At 24.3% G+C, this 17,957-nt stretch overlaps 1 protein-coding gene across 1 annotated transcript; it reads left to right on the forward strand.

Moving 5' to 3' along the window:
• Positions 1–79: 79 nt before the first annotated feature.
• On the forward strand, positions 80–3,638 carry LOC111632715 (probable citrate synthase 2, mitochondrial; the record flags this gene model as incomplete). Its single annotated transcript, XM_023377223.1, has 3 exons — positions 80–243; positions 3,277–3,324; positions 3,426–3,638. Coding segments are annotated over exons 1-3 (309 nt in total), but the record flags the coding sequence as incomplete, so codon positions are not given.
• Between the last annotated feature and the right edge of the window lie 14,319 nt (positions 3,639–17,957).

Consider the following 17,957-nt stretch of genomic DNA (forward strand, 5'->3'; position numbering starts at 1 on the left):
TTTTATTACTTATATTAACGTATAAATTCTTCGAATTATCGTTTTAAATACGAGGCGTTTCCGTTTTTGAATAGTCACCTTTTATGTACGTCATTCATAGGAAGAATAGATTGGAGTTGGATTCGGTTGGAATTAGCGAAGGTTAACGTTTGATTCCCGGTTTAGAGTGTATCTAACTTCTTTATAAATTATAAAATGGCTCTGTTTAGAATACTTGGAAGCAGAATTGTTATACAATCACAGGTAGAGTCTAATAATTTTATAAAAGGATATTTTTTATTATATTAGAAGCCATCTTACTAAATTCATTGATTGGTATAGTCAAATTTAATATTAAAATGAATTATCTGCTTATAAAAAATGCTGTATGCATTCTATTATAAAATTACTATCAATAATTATTTTATTAATTAATGATGCTAATGTATTGATTTCAAACATTATTGATAAGTTTATTGACTTTTATCTATTACTGTATTTTAATTGATTTTTCTATTATATTTTAATACACTAGTCATTTTAAGATGTTTATATATTTTATAAAATTATAATGAAATTTGTGATGCAAAAATACATTTATACATAATAAACATACATTATATTAAATTATTTTATGTTTATAATGTTTTTCTTTTATTAAAATAGAGATTTAATAAAGTTATACTTAAAATTTAAAAAATTAATTTTTTTTATAAGATTTATTTAAATTTTAAATTGATACGTGGTCGATATTTAATGAGATTTACAAAAAGTCCGAACGTAATAACTTTTTAAAATAAGTTATTATTTAATTTTTAAAGATTCAAATACGTATAATTATTGCAAATTTATTTTTAATGTTGTAAACATGTTTAAACAATTTATAAACGCGTAATGCTAAAAGTGTATAATTTTTCATAATTTTCTATATATTTATTATTTTTTTTCATTACTAAGTAGAATTAATACTGATTTTGTTAATTTAATTAGTTTAAATATCACAAATCGTTAAAAAATTGTTTTTTTCTTTATTAAAAATTTAAAAAATCATTACTGAATATAATTTTTTTTAAATTAAAAAATATGGTAGATTAATATTAAAAATTTAGAAAATAGTTTTAAAAAATGTTTAAATATATTTAGTAAGATATAAACATAATTATGATCCATGAAAACTTTTATTTAATAATTGAAATTTTTATATCTCCAAATTATTTTTAAATATGTCACTTTTAATATATTGTAATGATCAAATTCCGATTTTAAAATTATAGTAACATCTAAATAAAAGTGGTGATGATTTCTTAATTGAAAATTTTGATTATATTTAGATCATTTTTAAATTTTTTATAGTTTAAATGTTTTAAACCACAATTAATTTAAAAATATTAAGGTAAATTCTTTTTAAATATGCAAATTTCAAACAATGCTTTTATTTTTGACTGCTTTTTCCTTGATTACAAATTTTTACATTACGGTATAGTATCACCATTCAAGATGTAAGTATTATTAGGAAAGAAAGAAAACAGGTTTGAAGGGAGAAGGATAAAGGGAAGTCAGTATGGGAAAACAACTTCAGAAACTAATAGTCTAGAAATTCCATACAAAATCCCCTTTTTGGAGACAATGCTAACTGGAAAGTGGAAACTAATGTTTGATATGAAATTTCATTTTTTTTTTCTTCTACTCTAAACAGAAGGATAATTTGTATCTCATATGAAAATATAAGAGAATTTATAAATATATATAAATACTCTCATATTTGCTTAAAAATAAAACTGTACTAAATGGTATATTATACCATGTAATAAACTTCTTTCTTAATAAATAAATAAATCTTATTTAGTTAAAATAAATCTTATGTTATGAAAACAAAATTTTTTTTAATGTATTGTACAAATCTTTGGTATTTAGTTGTATCTTATTAAAATTACTTTATAAGTCAAATAAAATTGATACTTGCATACATTTATAAATACCAACTATATCATAGAAATATTTATTTTTCAAAATTTGTTTTATTTTAAGATTTGTCAAATTGAAAAATTTTCATTTATTAACTTTAGAAATATTCATTAATAAAATCTTTTTATTTAAAAGTAACAGTGTATGTATAATGTTCATGTTTTGTGTAATATACATACTTTAATTAAACTCTTCTCTAACTGCACTTACAAACCTTTAAAATGCAGTCTATTTTATTATAGCATTTTATAAAATAGACTGCATTTTAAAGGTTTGTAAGATTTAGTTACTTTTATGTATATTTTTATTTTAATTAAAAAAAATAAAATGCATTGCTCTAAATTGATTCTAAATTATTTAATATTTTTAGTCATCATTAATTTACATGTTTAGGTCATCTACATAATACATAATTTTAAAAATTGTGATCAAAAAAGTAGAAAAACTAATATCAAACATGAAGTTTATATTTATAAAACTTTTTATTTACAACAATTAAAATTATATAATAATTTACAATAAATAAATTAATATAAATATTTTAAATATTGTCCCTTTGTATATTTAGAACTTTGATTATTTGATGATAGATTTGTGATGTTTAATTTAAGCTACTGTGGAGAATCAACACAAATGTCCTATCTTTACTACACTTGACCTTCTTAGATAACCTTTTCACATTGATCAGTTATTCTTTTCAATTAAATTTTAAAATAGTTTATTTAATTATATTTAATAAGCTGAAATTTTTAAAGATTAAAGTTTGTTTACCTAAATTTAAAAATAATCATTCTATTAATATGTAATGTATATTTTTAACAACTATCAGCAAAATGTTTTTTTTTTTAGATTAAATTCTGAGTAATTGTAATTTGTTCTTTTTATTTATAAAGGAGCTATATTATAGTTTTTTAATAAGTTTATATAATAAATTTACAATGTTTTAAAATAATAAATAAACTTAAGTTGTTAACTTTATATATAATAAACTGTATGCTTTTCAATTAAATTTTTAATGATTAAAACATATAATTTTAAATTAGTGAAGATTGCATACATCTTCACCTTTTTAAATTTATTTTTGTGTTGCTTTTCTTTTTAATGATAGAACATATTTTAGTATACTATAATTGCATAGAATTCTTTATAATATATAATGTTTTTCTTTCTGCTATATATTTCAAATTTAAAAAAAAGCAATGAAATTAGATTTTATATGTATATAATATAAATAAAATGTTATTGTTGTCTACTTATTTGAATAATTATTGATTGTTATAATGTTACTTGAAATACTGTATATGTTACAGGTTTTATTTTTATTTATTTTAGGTTATTGTTCCAGTTTCTATTCTAAATAGAAATATTTCCGATTCTACGGTATGTAGTATCATTTTCTCACATTTTCATACATTACATACTTTTACATATGTAATGTATTAAAAATACATTGAAGGTTTAACCAAATTTTTTTTATTTAGGATTTAAAAGGAATTTTGGCAAATAAAATAATTGAACACCAAAAACGGGTGAAGAAATTTCGAGAAGAATATGGTGATAAAGTGATTGGTGAAATAACAGTTAGTCAGGTGAATTTTATTTCTTTTTTTTTCTTTTCTTTATCTAATAATAAAATTATCATCTTTTTAGCCTTGAGAACTATTTTTGTTCTAATAAAATTTAATTATATTGAAAGAGCGAATAAATATTATTTACATAGAAATAAATAACTTTGTGTAAATGACTCGATCATAAAAATCAAATATTACGTATTAAAAATTAATTTAATGCTTTTCTAAGATGCAAAAAAACAAAGTGATAAATTGAAAGATTTTATTTAAAAATTTTTGAAGTAATAGTTTAAAAATTTTAATTAAGTAATTTACAAAGTATATAATAATATAAAGTGTTATGTATTTAAGTGTTTTGTTTTTTGGGAGATGGTTTTGCTCCCCACATCAAGGAGTGTATCCAGTATGCATAATAAATAAATTAATTAATTAAATAAATAATAATATAAAGATATACAGGATGGAGATAGTCTTTATCTATCTTAATGAAACATATTGAAATTATAAATAATTTAATTACAGAATAAAAGATTAGTAAAAATTGTTGAATTATCACAAGTAAGATTTGATATGACAGTCATCAGTATTTCTGCATAGCTCAAATCATTCAGTGGCATTTTGAAACACATCTTGTAACCTGTAGGGCATTGTTATCTGCATCATTTTGTGTGTCTTAACTGTTCAGAGTTCTAATCCTTATTTTTTAGACTTGTGATTTGATATACTCTAAGCAAAGAAATCCAAAAGAGTTAGATCTGTAATTTAGCTGGCCTCAGTCTGTTACATCCATATCCACTCCAGCCTTTTTCCAATGTCATTGCACTTCTTTCCCTGGATTTGCCAAATAACTAATGCTATGTGTTTTTCTGTATTTATTTTAAGGCTCTGGGGGGAAAAAATATAAACAATTTACATAAAAATAGATAGAGACTTTGTCCATCTCATATATTTCAGAATTTTATATAAAAAATATTTTTAAAAATGATGATGATATCATTAACATGCGTATCTGTTTCCTTGTTAACATTGTTTTTTAATAAGCAAAATATTTTTTTAATTTAAAAGAATTTTAAATGAAAATGTTATTAAGATTTCAGTATATTACTAAATATAATATATTTCTTTTATATGAAAAAAATTACGAATATGTTGAACAATTTTTAAACTCTGATATGAAGTATTTTTAATTAATGGAGTAAATAACTGAATTCCAAAAAATCAAATTTAAGAACTGTTAATATTGATAAGGGACTAGAAAATGCAAATTATTTAAGAATTATTAACATTTATTTTTACAGAATAGTTATAAAAGTAGTGCTTATAATTGAACTTTGAATTGTTTGTTAAATAAATATAAACAAAAAAAATGAATTATTTTAAATATGATTTATGTGTAACCTTAACCATATACACTATATTAAATATATTTGATATAGATTTTTCTAATTATGTCATGTCAGGTTTCTTTAGTCTTTCTACTGACTTTGCATTATTTCCAATTTGAACTAATTCTTTCTTACAAATTCTTTTAAATGATTTACAGATTATTAGTATAAGATCTGTAAGTTGTATTTTCTGTATTAAATCCCTTGATGTGGCTCATTTTTCATTAAATGTTGTCCAATTAATATTCTTTTTGAAAATAAGCATAAATAATTTTATTTACAGTCAATTGATACAACCATGACAATATTATAAAGACAAATGACAATATAATTTCTTGTTAACACCTAGCTTCTCTTGACACCATTACTAAACAATCATTCTATATGTCAAACATTTTAATTTAATATATAGATTATTTTAAAGTTTTTACTTTAGCAGGAATAAAGATATAAAAATTAGATAATCTAACTACTGTAATTTACTGCAAATAAAGCTATGGATTATCTGTGTTAAAGTCAGTTTGGGTTATGTAAAACTGCATGTTGTCTGCAATTTTTAACTCAATATTATAAACTCATCCAACAGCATTTCCTTTGTCTAAACTTATCCCAATATCTTTAAGAACAAGTGAAATCCTTTGTCCTCTGCATTTCACACATTCATTTGCCATTGAGATTTTTGCCAATACCACCATAGACACATATACATGTAGGGTTCCTCAATTCCCGGTCTTTTGCTTGTTCCGGGATTCCAGGTAAAAAGTGAACTGTTTCCCAGGATCCTGGGATATAATTAATTATTTTTAAGATATTCAGTTTTAAGATTTATTTTATAATTTTTCATTTTTAAGTAACTTAATACATCCTGCAACCTTCAAAATAATAATAATAATGCCGTGTAAAATATATATTAAAAATTACCTTTGAATTATGTAGAAATTTTCACAAATAGAAAAAAATTTATTAAAATTTGTTGGGAACTGCTTACGACAAAAATGCCTTTGAATTGAGTTGAAAATTTAAAGAAAAAAATGAACTTAGATCAAACTTCTAAGTTAAAAGGTAATTTTCATTTTTTTAATAAAAATATTATAAAAATTTACAATAATATTTTGCATTAAGATTAATACTCCCTCTGATCACTCAATTTGATTCTTATTTTATTAAAGAAAAGTCCTGATAAGGAGAACTCCTTTTTCGATCCAATTGATGTGGGTGGAATCGTCTTAACATTCATCTTCTCTTAAATGCATTAATGTGTTTTTTCAACTGTAGCCTGGAAGCTTTCTAGTTTGTTTTGAGATGCGTTACAGTACTTCTATTGCTTATGCTGTCTAGTATTCTTGATTTGTCTACCTTGGCTGCTTTAATAGCAACATCAAGCTTACAGTCCAATAATTCGACAGTTCATTTGGCTTTAATAATCAGGTTTATGAAGTTTTTCTTCATACTTGTTTGTATCCTTGCCCAATTTGCACAACCTAGTAAAATGCAGTTATTGAAGCTACTGGGCATGGTTAAAAAATAAGACAGCATAAGCACAATTATTCCAGATATTACAGAATCCTGTCACAAATCTACATATTGATTATTGATAATCTGTGACATGCCATAATAAGCAAAAATTTAAAAAACTAATAAGCAAGCTTAAAATTAATAAATACAAATGTATTCTGACGGTTTATGAGTTAATTATACTTTCTATTTAAATTGTTGCAAAATTTCCTCAACTTTAATACAAAATAAAAAAAAATGAATTTTTAAAAAATTTGCAGGATTTCCAAGGATGAGAAGAATTTCCCGGGTTAAAAAACAGCCGGGATCCTATCGGAGAGANTTTTGATCTTTTAATATTGAAATTATACTATATGCAAAGTCTTCTAGCTTTATATGGAAAACTCAATTATTGTGTGTGGGTAAGTGTAAGAAACATTTTTGAAATATTGGAGTTTTGCAATTTTGGATGAATAACCTTCAACCTTGATATAAACCTGTACATAAACTGTAGTTATATGTAAATATACAGTATGTTATAAGCCTAAAGAGTAGCCTTATAATTCATTTGGTAGTGATGAAATGTCTTGCAGTACCATTTAATATTTTAGCAGGTTTACCATTAATTCATATTGAACCTGTAAGAAGGAAGTTTATAAGACTTCTTAGCTTAAAATTGTTCCACAACTTTTTCCATCACAGAAAGAAAAAAAAAATGAAATGGTGGCACTAGGAATCGATGAAATTGTTGTGAAATTGTTGTGAAATTTTTGAACAAGTTAGCAGAGATGGTGGAAAAATGAATGAAGCAAGTGGGATAAAGTTTCCCTAGTTTAAATTATTAATCAACATAACCAGACTTGATTATTTATAATGAATATGTAGTAGTACAAACTTTATTGCTTAACTAAATAGTTTAGTTACTATAGTTATAGATGTATAAAAATCAAACTATTTTATTATCTATGTAAGAAAAATCAAAATCAAATCATCAATTAATTACATAAAAAGGTGTATTTCAACTATTGTATATAATAATTATCTTTCCAAATTATTGTGCAATTCAGACTGGTTTCCTGAACTGGTTTTATTGCTGTTATGACATATCAAAATTCATTGATTGCATCTAATACCCATTTGTTTTAATTCTATTTTTTTTTATGTAATAATTTCTGTAATGACCACATTGTTGCAAGGAGTTGATAGATAGTAATTTATCTGTATGAAAAAAATATGACAATATAAATGTTTTATTTCATTAAGTATAGGTCACAAACACACTTAATTTGCACATATACAATATATTGGTTAATGATAAAATATTAAATACAGTTATACTAATATGTTCTATATAAAGTAATTTTAATCATATTCTTATGACTCTATATGTATGAGAAATTATAATTTTAGTAACATATATTGTATTGAAAAAAGGAAGCATTGAGATTATTATTATGTTTAGCTATTAGAAATATGAATGGAAAATTTTTAATCATTCTGTAACCATGATTATGTTAAAAGATTATAATCAGCTAAATCAGATTATATGTTTTAAAATGTAGCCTATGAAATTATTGTTTGTATTAGCTAATTACATTAATCTGTATATAAGTAGGAGTTCATTTATCATCATCACCCAGCTTAATTGTTTTTAGATAATTATAACACTTATAAATAAATCAAACATTTTTAAAACTAATATAAACAAATAACAAATACTTATTAAAGCATTTTTTATTTTGAACATATTTAAGATTTATCTGATATAACTTGTTTATTACTTTTAAATCTTGTTAAATGATATTTATGTTAAAAGAACTAATCAAACTAGATATAAAATTAAAATATATAATTATTTGTCTAAAAAATTATTTAAAATGTTAAGAATTTTTAACTACTGAATATCATCTATAAAAGTTGGATTTTTCATAAATTACAAAATTGAACTTGTAACAATTGACTTATTTAAATTCAAAAGAAAATGAAATTTATTTTATCAAAAAACTATTTTGTTCCCACTTCAGCTGTGTCCAGGGAGTGCTTATGGTGGTGCAATTAGTTTTGTTATTTTAAAATGATACCAAAGCAATTAGTTTTGACTTTTTTAAATAATATAATATATATTGCATGATTTCAACTAGATAACTAAAGCAATTCTAACATATCTAAGGTAATTGAGTGGAATTATCCAAAAAGCAGTAAGGCATAAGCTTTGGTTCCCCAAATTTGTCTTGAACAGCTCCCATATTTTCAAAATCCTGGATATGCAACTGACCCTTCTAATCAATATTTTCACTGGAATAAATTTGATTTATTCTGAAATAGAAGAATGCATTTAAATGAAGATTTTTTTTTATCATCTTTCTTTTGGGGGGAATCTTATTTATTTCCAGATTTAGAAAATAACTCTATATATAAAATGGAATAATTATTTTCTAAATCTTTTAATAGTTATCTGTAATTGAATAAAATTTATAGGTAATATACAAGCAGAAAAATAAATGAATAATTTTGTATTGTAAAATTTGATTTAATTTAATAAAAATATTGTTTTTATTCTTAGTAGTAAAGTATTTTTTTATTAATGTTTAAACTGCAAACTGAATTACTTATTATGTAATTATTTTATAAATTTCTGTTATATATCTCTGAAGTAAATTAATCTAAATGTAATGGTTTGAAAGAAATATACTTAGAATACTATTAGTTTTCATGAGACTACAATAAATTTCATTGAATGGAAAGCATTTTAATATAAAAAATGGATTTTGTTGAATAGGAAAATAAGAAGTTATTCTTTTTTTAATTGTTTATACAGTACTACTACAATATAATTTGATCTGAGAAAACTCAATTATAAGTCAATAATATGAAGAACAGTATTTTTATATTTTGTATGTAATTGAAAAAATGTGAATTTTAAAAAATGAGAACAATTTCAAATATGAATTGATAAGATTTTTATTATTTTTATTTATTATTTGTTACAGAAATAAAATCTTACATGACTTGGTATGACCTCTCCCATAATAAATTTTCAAAATTAGAGATTGTTTGATTTTAAAAAAGTTTTGATTAACCTTATAATTTAATGCTAAATTAAAAGATTAATTTAACATGAGCAAATTATAAATGAAATTTAAAAAAATTAATTTTAAAATACATATATGAAAAGATGTAATATTTTTAACAATTCTTAATTCTTTTATTTTTGTTTTAATACATTTTATAGATGTTCTTGGTTAATTATTCTGTCTGAAAAAAAAAATTTTTATTATTTAATTTTAACAAATTTAGAAGAAGAAATTATCATACATATGATACATAAGACAATAATAGACAACATATTTCTGAATCAGGAAGTTAATACAAAATTTCAACTGTTCACTTTATCAGACAGCCATGATCCTAAATATCAGCTCATTCACCTAGCAAAATCTTGTCAGGCATTCAAATGAGAATTTCTCTTTACCTTGTTAAGTGGAGATTTCTGGTTCATGTATTTCTGTCTGTCTGTTCCACTGCACTTTTGTCCTTCACTTCACTACTTAAAATAAACCAAGACATCTCTGCCAATTTGGTGTTTGGGGTGTGTTCATTATGGAACAGGTTTCATTGCTAAAATTAGTTATAAGTTAGAGCTTATAACATTAAAATTAATTAAAACAATATGAGGATTTTTTAAGTATTAATTAATATTTATAAAAAAACATTTTTATTGAAATAATTATTATTTTATTAATGCTCCATATTCGATAAACATATAGCAAGCTGAATAACTTAATGAACTTAACTATATTATTTGAATTTTTGTCAATATTTTAAAATTGTTGAATTGTATTATATAAATATAGTATCTATATTTTTTTAAAAAGTTTATCACAATTTTTAAATTAAGAAAAAATAGTTTATTTCGGTCAGTATTTTATAAATTGTAACATTAACTGAGATCTTAAATATTAAGTGATATTTTTAGTAACCACCTTCATAGTTGAAACGTGTGCAATAATTTCAGTGTTTGATAGTCATCCATATATTGATTTGTTTTTTCTTTACACTGAAATAGATCTGCATATTTTCAAAAGTTTTAATCTTTAATTATAATAATAATAATAACTTTAAAACTAATATCAAATATATTAAACTATAATTTTTTCTTAAATAATATTATAGTATCCTAGCTCTGTCGATACTCTCGACGCATACCAATTTGACCCACTAGAGGGACCTACCCAATAACCAAACAAAAGGTTTTATGACCCTTTGTCTTAACCTGTTCCTTTGTTAGAACTACTGTCTGTCGACACGTGCGGACGTTCGTCCTACTGCTATGTAAAGACTTTTGTACATTAATTCATATATNATAATATAATATATATTGCATGATTTCAACTAGATAACTAAAGCAATTCTAACATATCTAAGGTAATTGAGTGGAATTATCCAAAAAGCAGTAAGGCATAAGCTTTGGTTCCCCAAATTTGTCTTGAACAGCTCCCATATTTTCAAAATCCTGGATATGCAACTGACCCTTCTAATCAATATTTTCACTGGAATAAATTTGATTTATTCTGAAATAGAAGAATGCATTTAAATGAAGATTTTTTTTTATCATCTTTCTTTTGGGGGGAATCTTATTTATTTCCAGATTTAGAAAATAACTCTATATATAAAATGGAATAATTATTTTCTAAATCTTTTAATAGTTATCTGTAATTGAATAAAATTTATAGGTAATATACAAGCAGAAAAATAAATGAATAATTTTGTATTGTAAAATTTGATTTAATTTAATAAAAATATTGTTTTTATTCTTAGTAGTAAAGTATTTTTTTATTAATGTTTAAACTGCAAACTGAATTACTTATTATGTAATTATTTTATAAATTTCTGTTATATATCTCTGAAGTAAATTAATCTAAATGTAATGGTTTGAAAGAAATATACTTAGAATACTATTAGTTTTCATGAGACTACAATAAATTTCATTGAATGGAAAGCATTTTAATATAAAAAATGGATTTTGTTGAATAGGAAAATAAGAAGTTATTCTTTTTTTAATTGTTTATACAGTACTACTACAATATAATTTGATCTGAGAAAACTCAATTATAAGTCAATAATATGAAGAACAGTATTTTTATATTTTGTATGTAATTGAAAAAATGTGAATTTTAAAAAATGAGAACAATTTCAAATATGAATTGATAAGATTTTTATTATTTTTATTTATTATTTGTTACAGAAATAAAATCTTACATGACTTGGTATGACCTCTCCCATAATAAATTTTCAAAATTAGAGATTGTTTGATTTTAAAAAAGTTTTGATTAACCTTATAATTTAATGCTAAATTAAAAGATTAATTTAACATGAGCAAATTATAAATGAAATTTAAAAAAATTAATTTTAAAATACATATATGAAAAGATGTAATATTTTTAACAATTCTTAATTCTTTTATTTTTGTTTTAATACATTTTATAGATGTTCTTGGTTAATTATTCTGTCTGAAAAAAAAAATTTTTATTATTTAATTTTAACAAATTTAGAAGAAGAAATTATCATACATATGATACATAAGACAATAATAGACAACATATTTCTGAATCAGGAAGTTAATACAAAATTTCAACTGTTCACTTTATCAGACAGCCATGATCCTAAATATCAGCTCATTCACCTAGCAAAATCTTGTCAGGCATTCAAATGAGAATTTCTCTTTACCTTGTTAAGTGGAGATTTCTGGTTCATGTATTTCTGTCTGTCTGTTCCACTGCACTTTTGTCCTTCACTTCACTACTTAAAATAAACCAAGACATCTCTGCCAATTTGGTGTTTGGGGTGTGTTCATTATGGAACAGGTTTCATTGCTAAAATTAGTTATAAGTTAGAGCTTATAACATTAAAATTAATTACAACAATATGAGGATTTTTTAAGTATTAATTAATATTTATAAAAAAACATTTTTATTGAAATAATTATTATTTTATTAATGCTCCATATTCGATAAACATATAGCAAGCTGAATAACTTAATGAACTTAACTATATTATTTGAATTTTTGTCAATATTTTAAAATTGTTGAATTGTATTATATAAATATAGTATCTATATTTTTTTAAAAAGTTTATCACAATTTTTAAATTAAGAAAAAATAGTTTATTTCGGTCAGTATTTTATAAATTGTAACATTAACTGAGATCTTAAATATTAAGTGATATTTTTAGTAACCACCTTCATAGTTGAAACGTGTGCAATAATTTCAGTGTTTGATAGTCATCCATATATTGATTTGTTTTTTCTTTACACTGAAATAGATCTGCATATTTTCAAAAGTTTTAATCTTTAATTATAATAATAATAATAACTTTAAAACTAATATCAAATATATTAAACTATAATTTTTTCTTAAATAATATTATAGTATCCTAGCTCAAGGTATATTTTTGCTGTATATACCTGTATCATTGTGTGTATAAATCTTCGAATATAATTATTAAAAGAGTAACAGTTTCCATCCATATTTTTCAGCTGTAGAATATTAAAAAATAAACTAAAGAAATTAAAAATGATAAACTAATATAGGCCCACTACTAAAAGACGTCTATTATTTTTGTTTATTTATAATCGTAAGTCGTGAAAATTTTTTAATATGCTATAAGAAAGGCAATAACTATAATGTTTTAAGAATGCTGATATAAATTAATATTATAAAGTCCACTAAACTACTAAAAAATATTCGAAGGATAATTTCTCAAAATTGCATTATTTTATTTTCGCATTACGTTTAAAAGCTTGATTCTTCGAAAGAAAAGTATTTAATTAAATTTCAGTTTAACATAATTTAGAATTTAAAGGCGAAACGAAAAGATGAATGCTATCACCATTCGCAAAATTTTCAGGTTCGTGATTTTTCGATATTGGACATTTTTTTTATGAAAAATAAACCGAAAAATATAAAACTTATTTCAGAAGTTGTTTAATTCATATTTAATAATGTAAACCTTTTGAGAGATTTGAATTTGGTAGGCCTACATAATGCTGATATTAAAAATTTTAAGAATCGAAATTACGATTTTCGTGCATTAGCTCATATGTGCTATTATCACATATATTTAAATTATATTCGTCGTATAAAACATTTCGTAACTTTCTTTGTTATTAAATCGACGTATTGAATAATGTGTGTGTAATTAATAAATTAAATCTGTTAATAAATGAGTTATCAGTTATAATTTTATAATACTCAAATTGGAGTAATGAATCTAAAAACCCAATCAGAATCGTGTTTTCTCGATTCTAATGCTCATATTTTTTTCTGGTTTCAAAAATTAGGGTGCTCAATATAATCAGGCAAGAAGTCGACTTAATGCAGACTCACTTGTGTTCTTTGTTCTTCATTCTGATCGATAATTATCGTGTGTTACGACGTTGTTATAGTTCGTTTGGCCACTGGTGGGCCCACCGTCTTCGTATCCTGAACACAGGGAGTTCTGTCGTGGGTTCGCGTCTCGCTCGGACGGGCTGGCCACGTGTTTTCCGGGTTTTCTCCACGTCTGTAACACCTAAATAGGGGCCAGTTTCCTTTAAAAAGACCTCCCGGAAGGCATCTCCCTAGGCAGATCGCACAAGTATTGCGTTGCCATATTAACAAACAAGTTCGCAAGTTCTCTATACTTGGTAACGGAGTCATAAATAGAGAGGTTGAGGCGCACGTTTTAAACGTGTAAACGTGTACGTGTGACGTTGGCGCCGCTTTCCCGTAAGCCTAAAAGTTTGACGATGGTGTATGGACTGTCGAGCGTGATTCCACCGACTATCCAAACACCATGCATGGAAATGCGGGATATCGTGAAGCACTGTAAACATAAAAATAAAACGCTTTTCAAAAAATGTTTTTCATATTAACTTTTTGCGGATGTGTTTTGGATATAGAGCGCGCTTTATATTCGCAAGCTAACGTTTTTTGGGGTGTTTGACTTCTCGAAAGTCAGGTGTTCGTTAGAATCGAGAAAACACGATACTTTTATTAAACAATTATCGTTCTGGGATTTTTTCAGATTCTTAACCTTCACGAATTGTGACTGGTATTAAGATTTGGATTTTGCAAATTCTGTGTTTGGCATTATTATTATACACAGTATATATTTTTTTGGTTTTTTACGATAATTAATTTTCGCTTACTTCCTGTAACCTTCTTTGATTGATTTTACAAGTTTTTTTCCGATATTCCGTAATTGATTCTCCATGGCGTCCTGAAAACGTAAATAGAACTCGGACGGATATCAAAGCTAGATTCTCTTGGTAATGAATGTTTATTTTATTAAATGATTTGTAATTAATTATTAGTTTTGCGATTTCGTAATTGCAACAAATGCAATTCCAAAACGGAAAACAAAATATTTTGTAATATACAAAAAAAAAATATTTTTTCTCCTGTAAGACTCTCAGGAAATCGTTTGTCAATTTGCTTCGGAGAAAGATTTCTCAATACAGATTTTACAGTAATATGAACAAGCAGAATTGAATTGAAAGCATAACCTTCGTATTATAGCGAACCGCAAAAACTCACGCTAACGACGACCATTCCTTAATGTTTCAAAGAATAAAATTTTAATCAGCTACATTTTTTTTCCTATAAAATCAGTAATCGCCCACAATAAAACAATATCGATTTTGTTATATTTCAGAAGATGATGATAATAAGATTAGTTGTCAAGGTAATGGTAGCCAATGTTTCACTCCTTGAACATATTTCACATAAATTTCGATGTAAATATAAGAATTTGTTTTAAAACTGTTAATAAACTATAATCCTAATTAAATTTAATATATTTTCCTGCATTATGTTGTGTTAATGAAACGGTTTTTGTTTTACTAATGACATTTCTGATTTTAAAAAAAAATCATTTATTCATAGAATATTGTTTGTAGGCACTGAGAGAGGTAATATTGGATGATATAAATCTCACCTGATATCCAGATAATTCTATTATTTTATAAAGTGAATGAAGTAATAGCTTATATTAGTTATCTAAAACTGTAGTAACAGCAGCTTTTCATTCTTTTATTTTTATTTTATTTTTTTTGCTTCTTTATTAAAATAATTAGTAATAATTAATAATAATTTCCTATAAACAGACAATATTTTATTAACGTTTCTTTATAATTTTACTTAATAATAAACTTTAAGAGTACATTAATTAGCAACATATCTTTACTATGAAGAACTTTTCTTTTGAATGTAAATTTAGATATCATCAGTTCATTATTACTAGTTTAAATCAAATTCAAAATACAGTGAAAACTGCTTAGGCGACCACCTGCATTCGACGGACACCTGCCAAAACGGGCAAAAATTTCTGGCACGGAATAGTTTATCCATAGAGTCTTCGTATAAGTTACCTGTATTAAACGACCACCTGTGTAACGCGACCGCGGGCATCGATTTTTGGTCCGNTTAAATATTTTCTTAATTAATTAATAAAATATTAAATATTTAAAAAATACAGTATTTTTAAAGTTAAAATAAGTTAAACTAACGAAAACCAAAAGCAAAGTGATGGAGAGATAGGACGCACTTGTATATTGATGACGTAATACACGTAACTGAGGAGCGAACGAAAAGAACCGAGTCGAATTAATTAAGTCAGAAAAAAGAAAGTGTGCATTATAATCGAGAAAATGTGACTATTGTATTAATCTTTAAAATATTAGTGTTAAATCTGTTTTATAATATCATGACGACTCCTGTAAATCGGGTTATCCGATAAGAATAAAATACAATACGAATATAGCCCTATCGTTGGAAAAAATTCGCTTATTTTTGCTCACCTCGAGTTTTTCTTAGTAGAAATGGCTAAAAAGTGCGCAAAATACGTACAGAAATACGGTATTACAGCACCACCTATATTGGAAGACCACCTGTCTAAAAGACCACTTTTTGAAGGAACCGTAGGTGGTCTCCGTAGACAGGTTTTACTGTATATAGATAAAACAGTATTTAAATCATAATTAATTTTGAATTTTAAACATTCTTATTTAAATTTTTTTTTAATTCACACAAGCTGTAATAATACTTTACTCTAAGATTTGATGCATAATAATTAACGACTGATAATACATTAGTGTAAAGAAATTGATTTTGAACATATTGCGAAATTTGCTAAGCATTGTCTTTAGTTTTAAATGACAAGAAGCATCCATTATATCAATTTAAATTTAATTTAATCACAGTCAATAATAAGTGGTTGTTCCTGCACACTTGCTGTGATGGATTAGCTTTTTCCTGTTAAATAGATGCATGCAGTATTATTCTCATCAATGTATGAAGGTATTTCCTTCTGTTATGTGAAACTAGGTTATTTTATATATTTTTTAATTTAGCTTATTCTTTTGTAACTAATCGTGTTTCTAATTAAATAAAAAAAATTTTAATTTCTAAACTAATTTTTCTGTATTAAATTAATGGTTTTAGATTGGTGATTAGTTATTGATTGTTTTTTTAAAGTAAAATATACTGTATTTAATAATTTTTAATCTTATTCTTTTCAAAAATACATTTTAATAATAGAAGAAAAATGTATTTTGAATAATTTATTTTCTATGATTCTTAACACTTTAAGAAGAATGACAATAATTATGTGAAATTATCATTAGAATTGCTATTAAAAAGGAATTCTTTAAAAACAATTATGCATAATTATCATTATTGCTTTTTCTTTTAGAAAATTTGAATAGCAGATTTACTTTACTAAATTTTAAGCTCGGTTTTAAAGCATAAAAATTGATTTTTAGGCATATTATTATTTACAAAATCTGTATATTTTTATCTGATCATATTTAGTTTTATTATTTGTATATTGATGACGTAATACACGTAACTGAGGAGCGAACGAAAAGAACCGAGTCGAATTAATTAAGTCAGAAAAAAGAAAGTGTGCATTATAATCGAGAAAATGTGACTATTGTATTAATCTTTAAAATATTAGTGTTAAATCTGTTTTATAATATCATGACGACTCCTGTAAATCGGGTTATCCGATAAGAATAAAATACAATACGAATATAGCCCTATCGTTGAAAAAATTCGCTTATTTTTGCTCACCTCGAGNATTCATATATCCGAAATATTTCAAAAAGAATATTCTGTTGTTCGGGAGGAACATATACTAACATAATAACCAAAATTTTATTTTTCAAATTGTTTGTTTCTAGACTGTTAGTTCGTAGATGAGCAATAATATAATTGTTATTTTTCTGGGTATATATAATTTCTCCCAATGATTTTTTAATTATTAAACCTAAACCCCCAAAAGGACGTCCCGGTCCCTTTGGTTTTTGAGCCATTTGCGTAATTATATGATAATTTTCATTCTGTTTGATCAATGATGTAGGAAAAGTTGTCATCCAAGTTTCTGTGATTGCTATTATATCAGATTTCTTTATCATCAATATAAAGTCTTTTGTATTAATTTTACTCTTTAGCCCTTGAGAGTTCCAATTAGTTATCACAAGCTGGGAGATTATATAGTTAGAGGTAGAATCAGGAAATTTTCC

Source organism: Centruroides sculpturatus, unplaced genomic scaffold, assembly GCF_000671375.1.
Source record: "Centruroides sculpturatus isolate CEXI.00-Female unplaced genomic scaffold, Cexi_2.0 scaffold839, whole genome shotgun sequence".
Taxonomy (NCBI): domain Eukaryota; kingdom Metazoa; phylum Arthropoda; class Arachnida; order Scorpiones; family Buthidae; genus Centruroides; species Centruroides sculpturatus.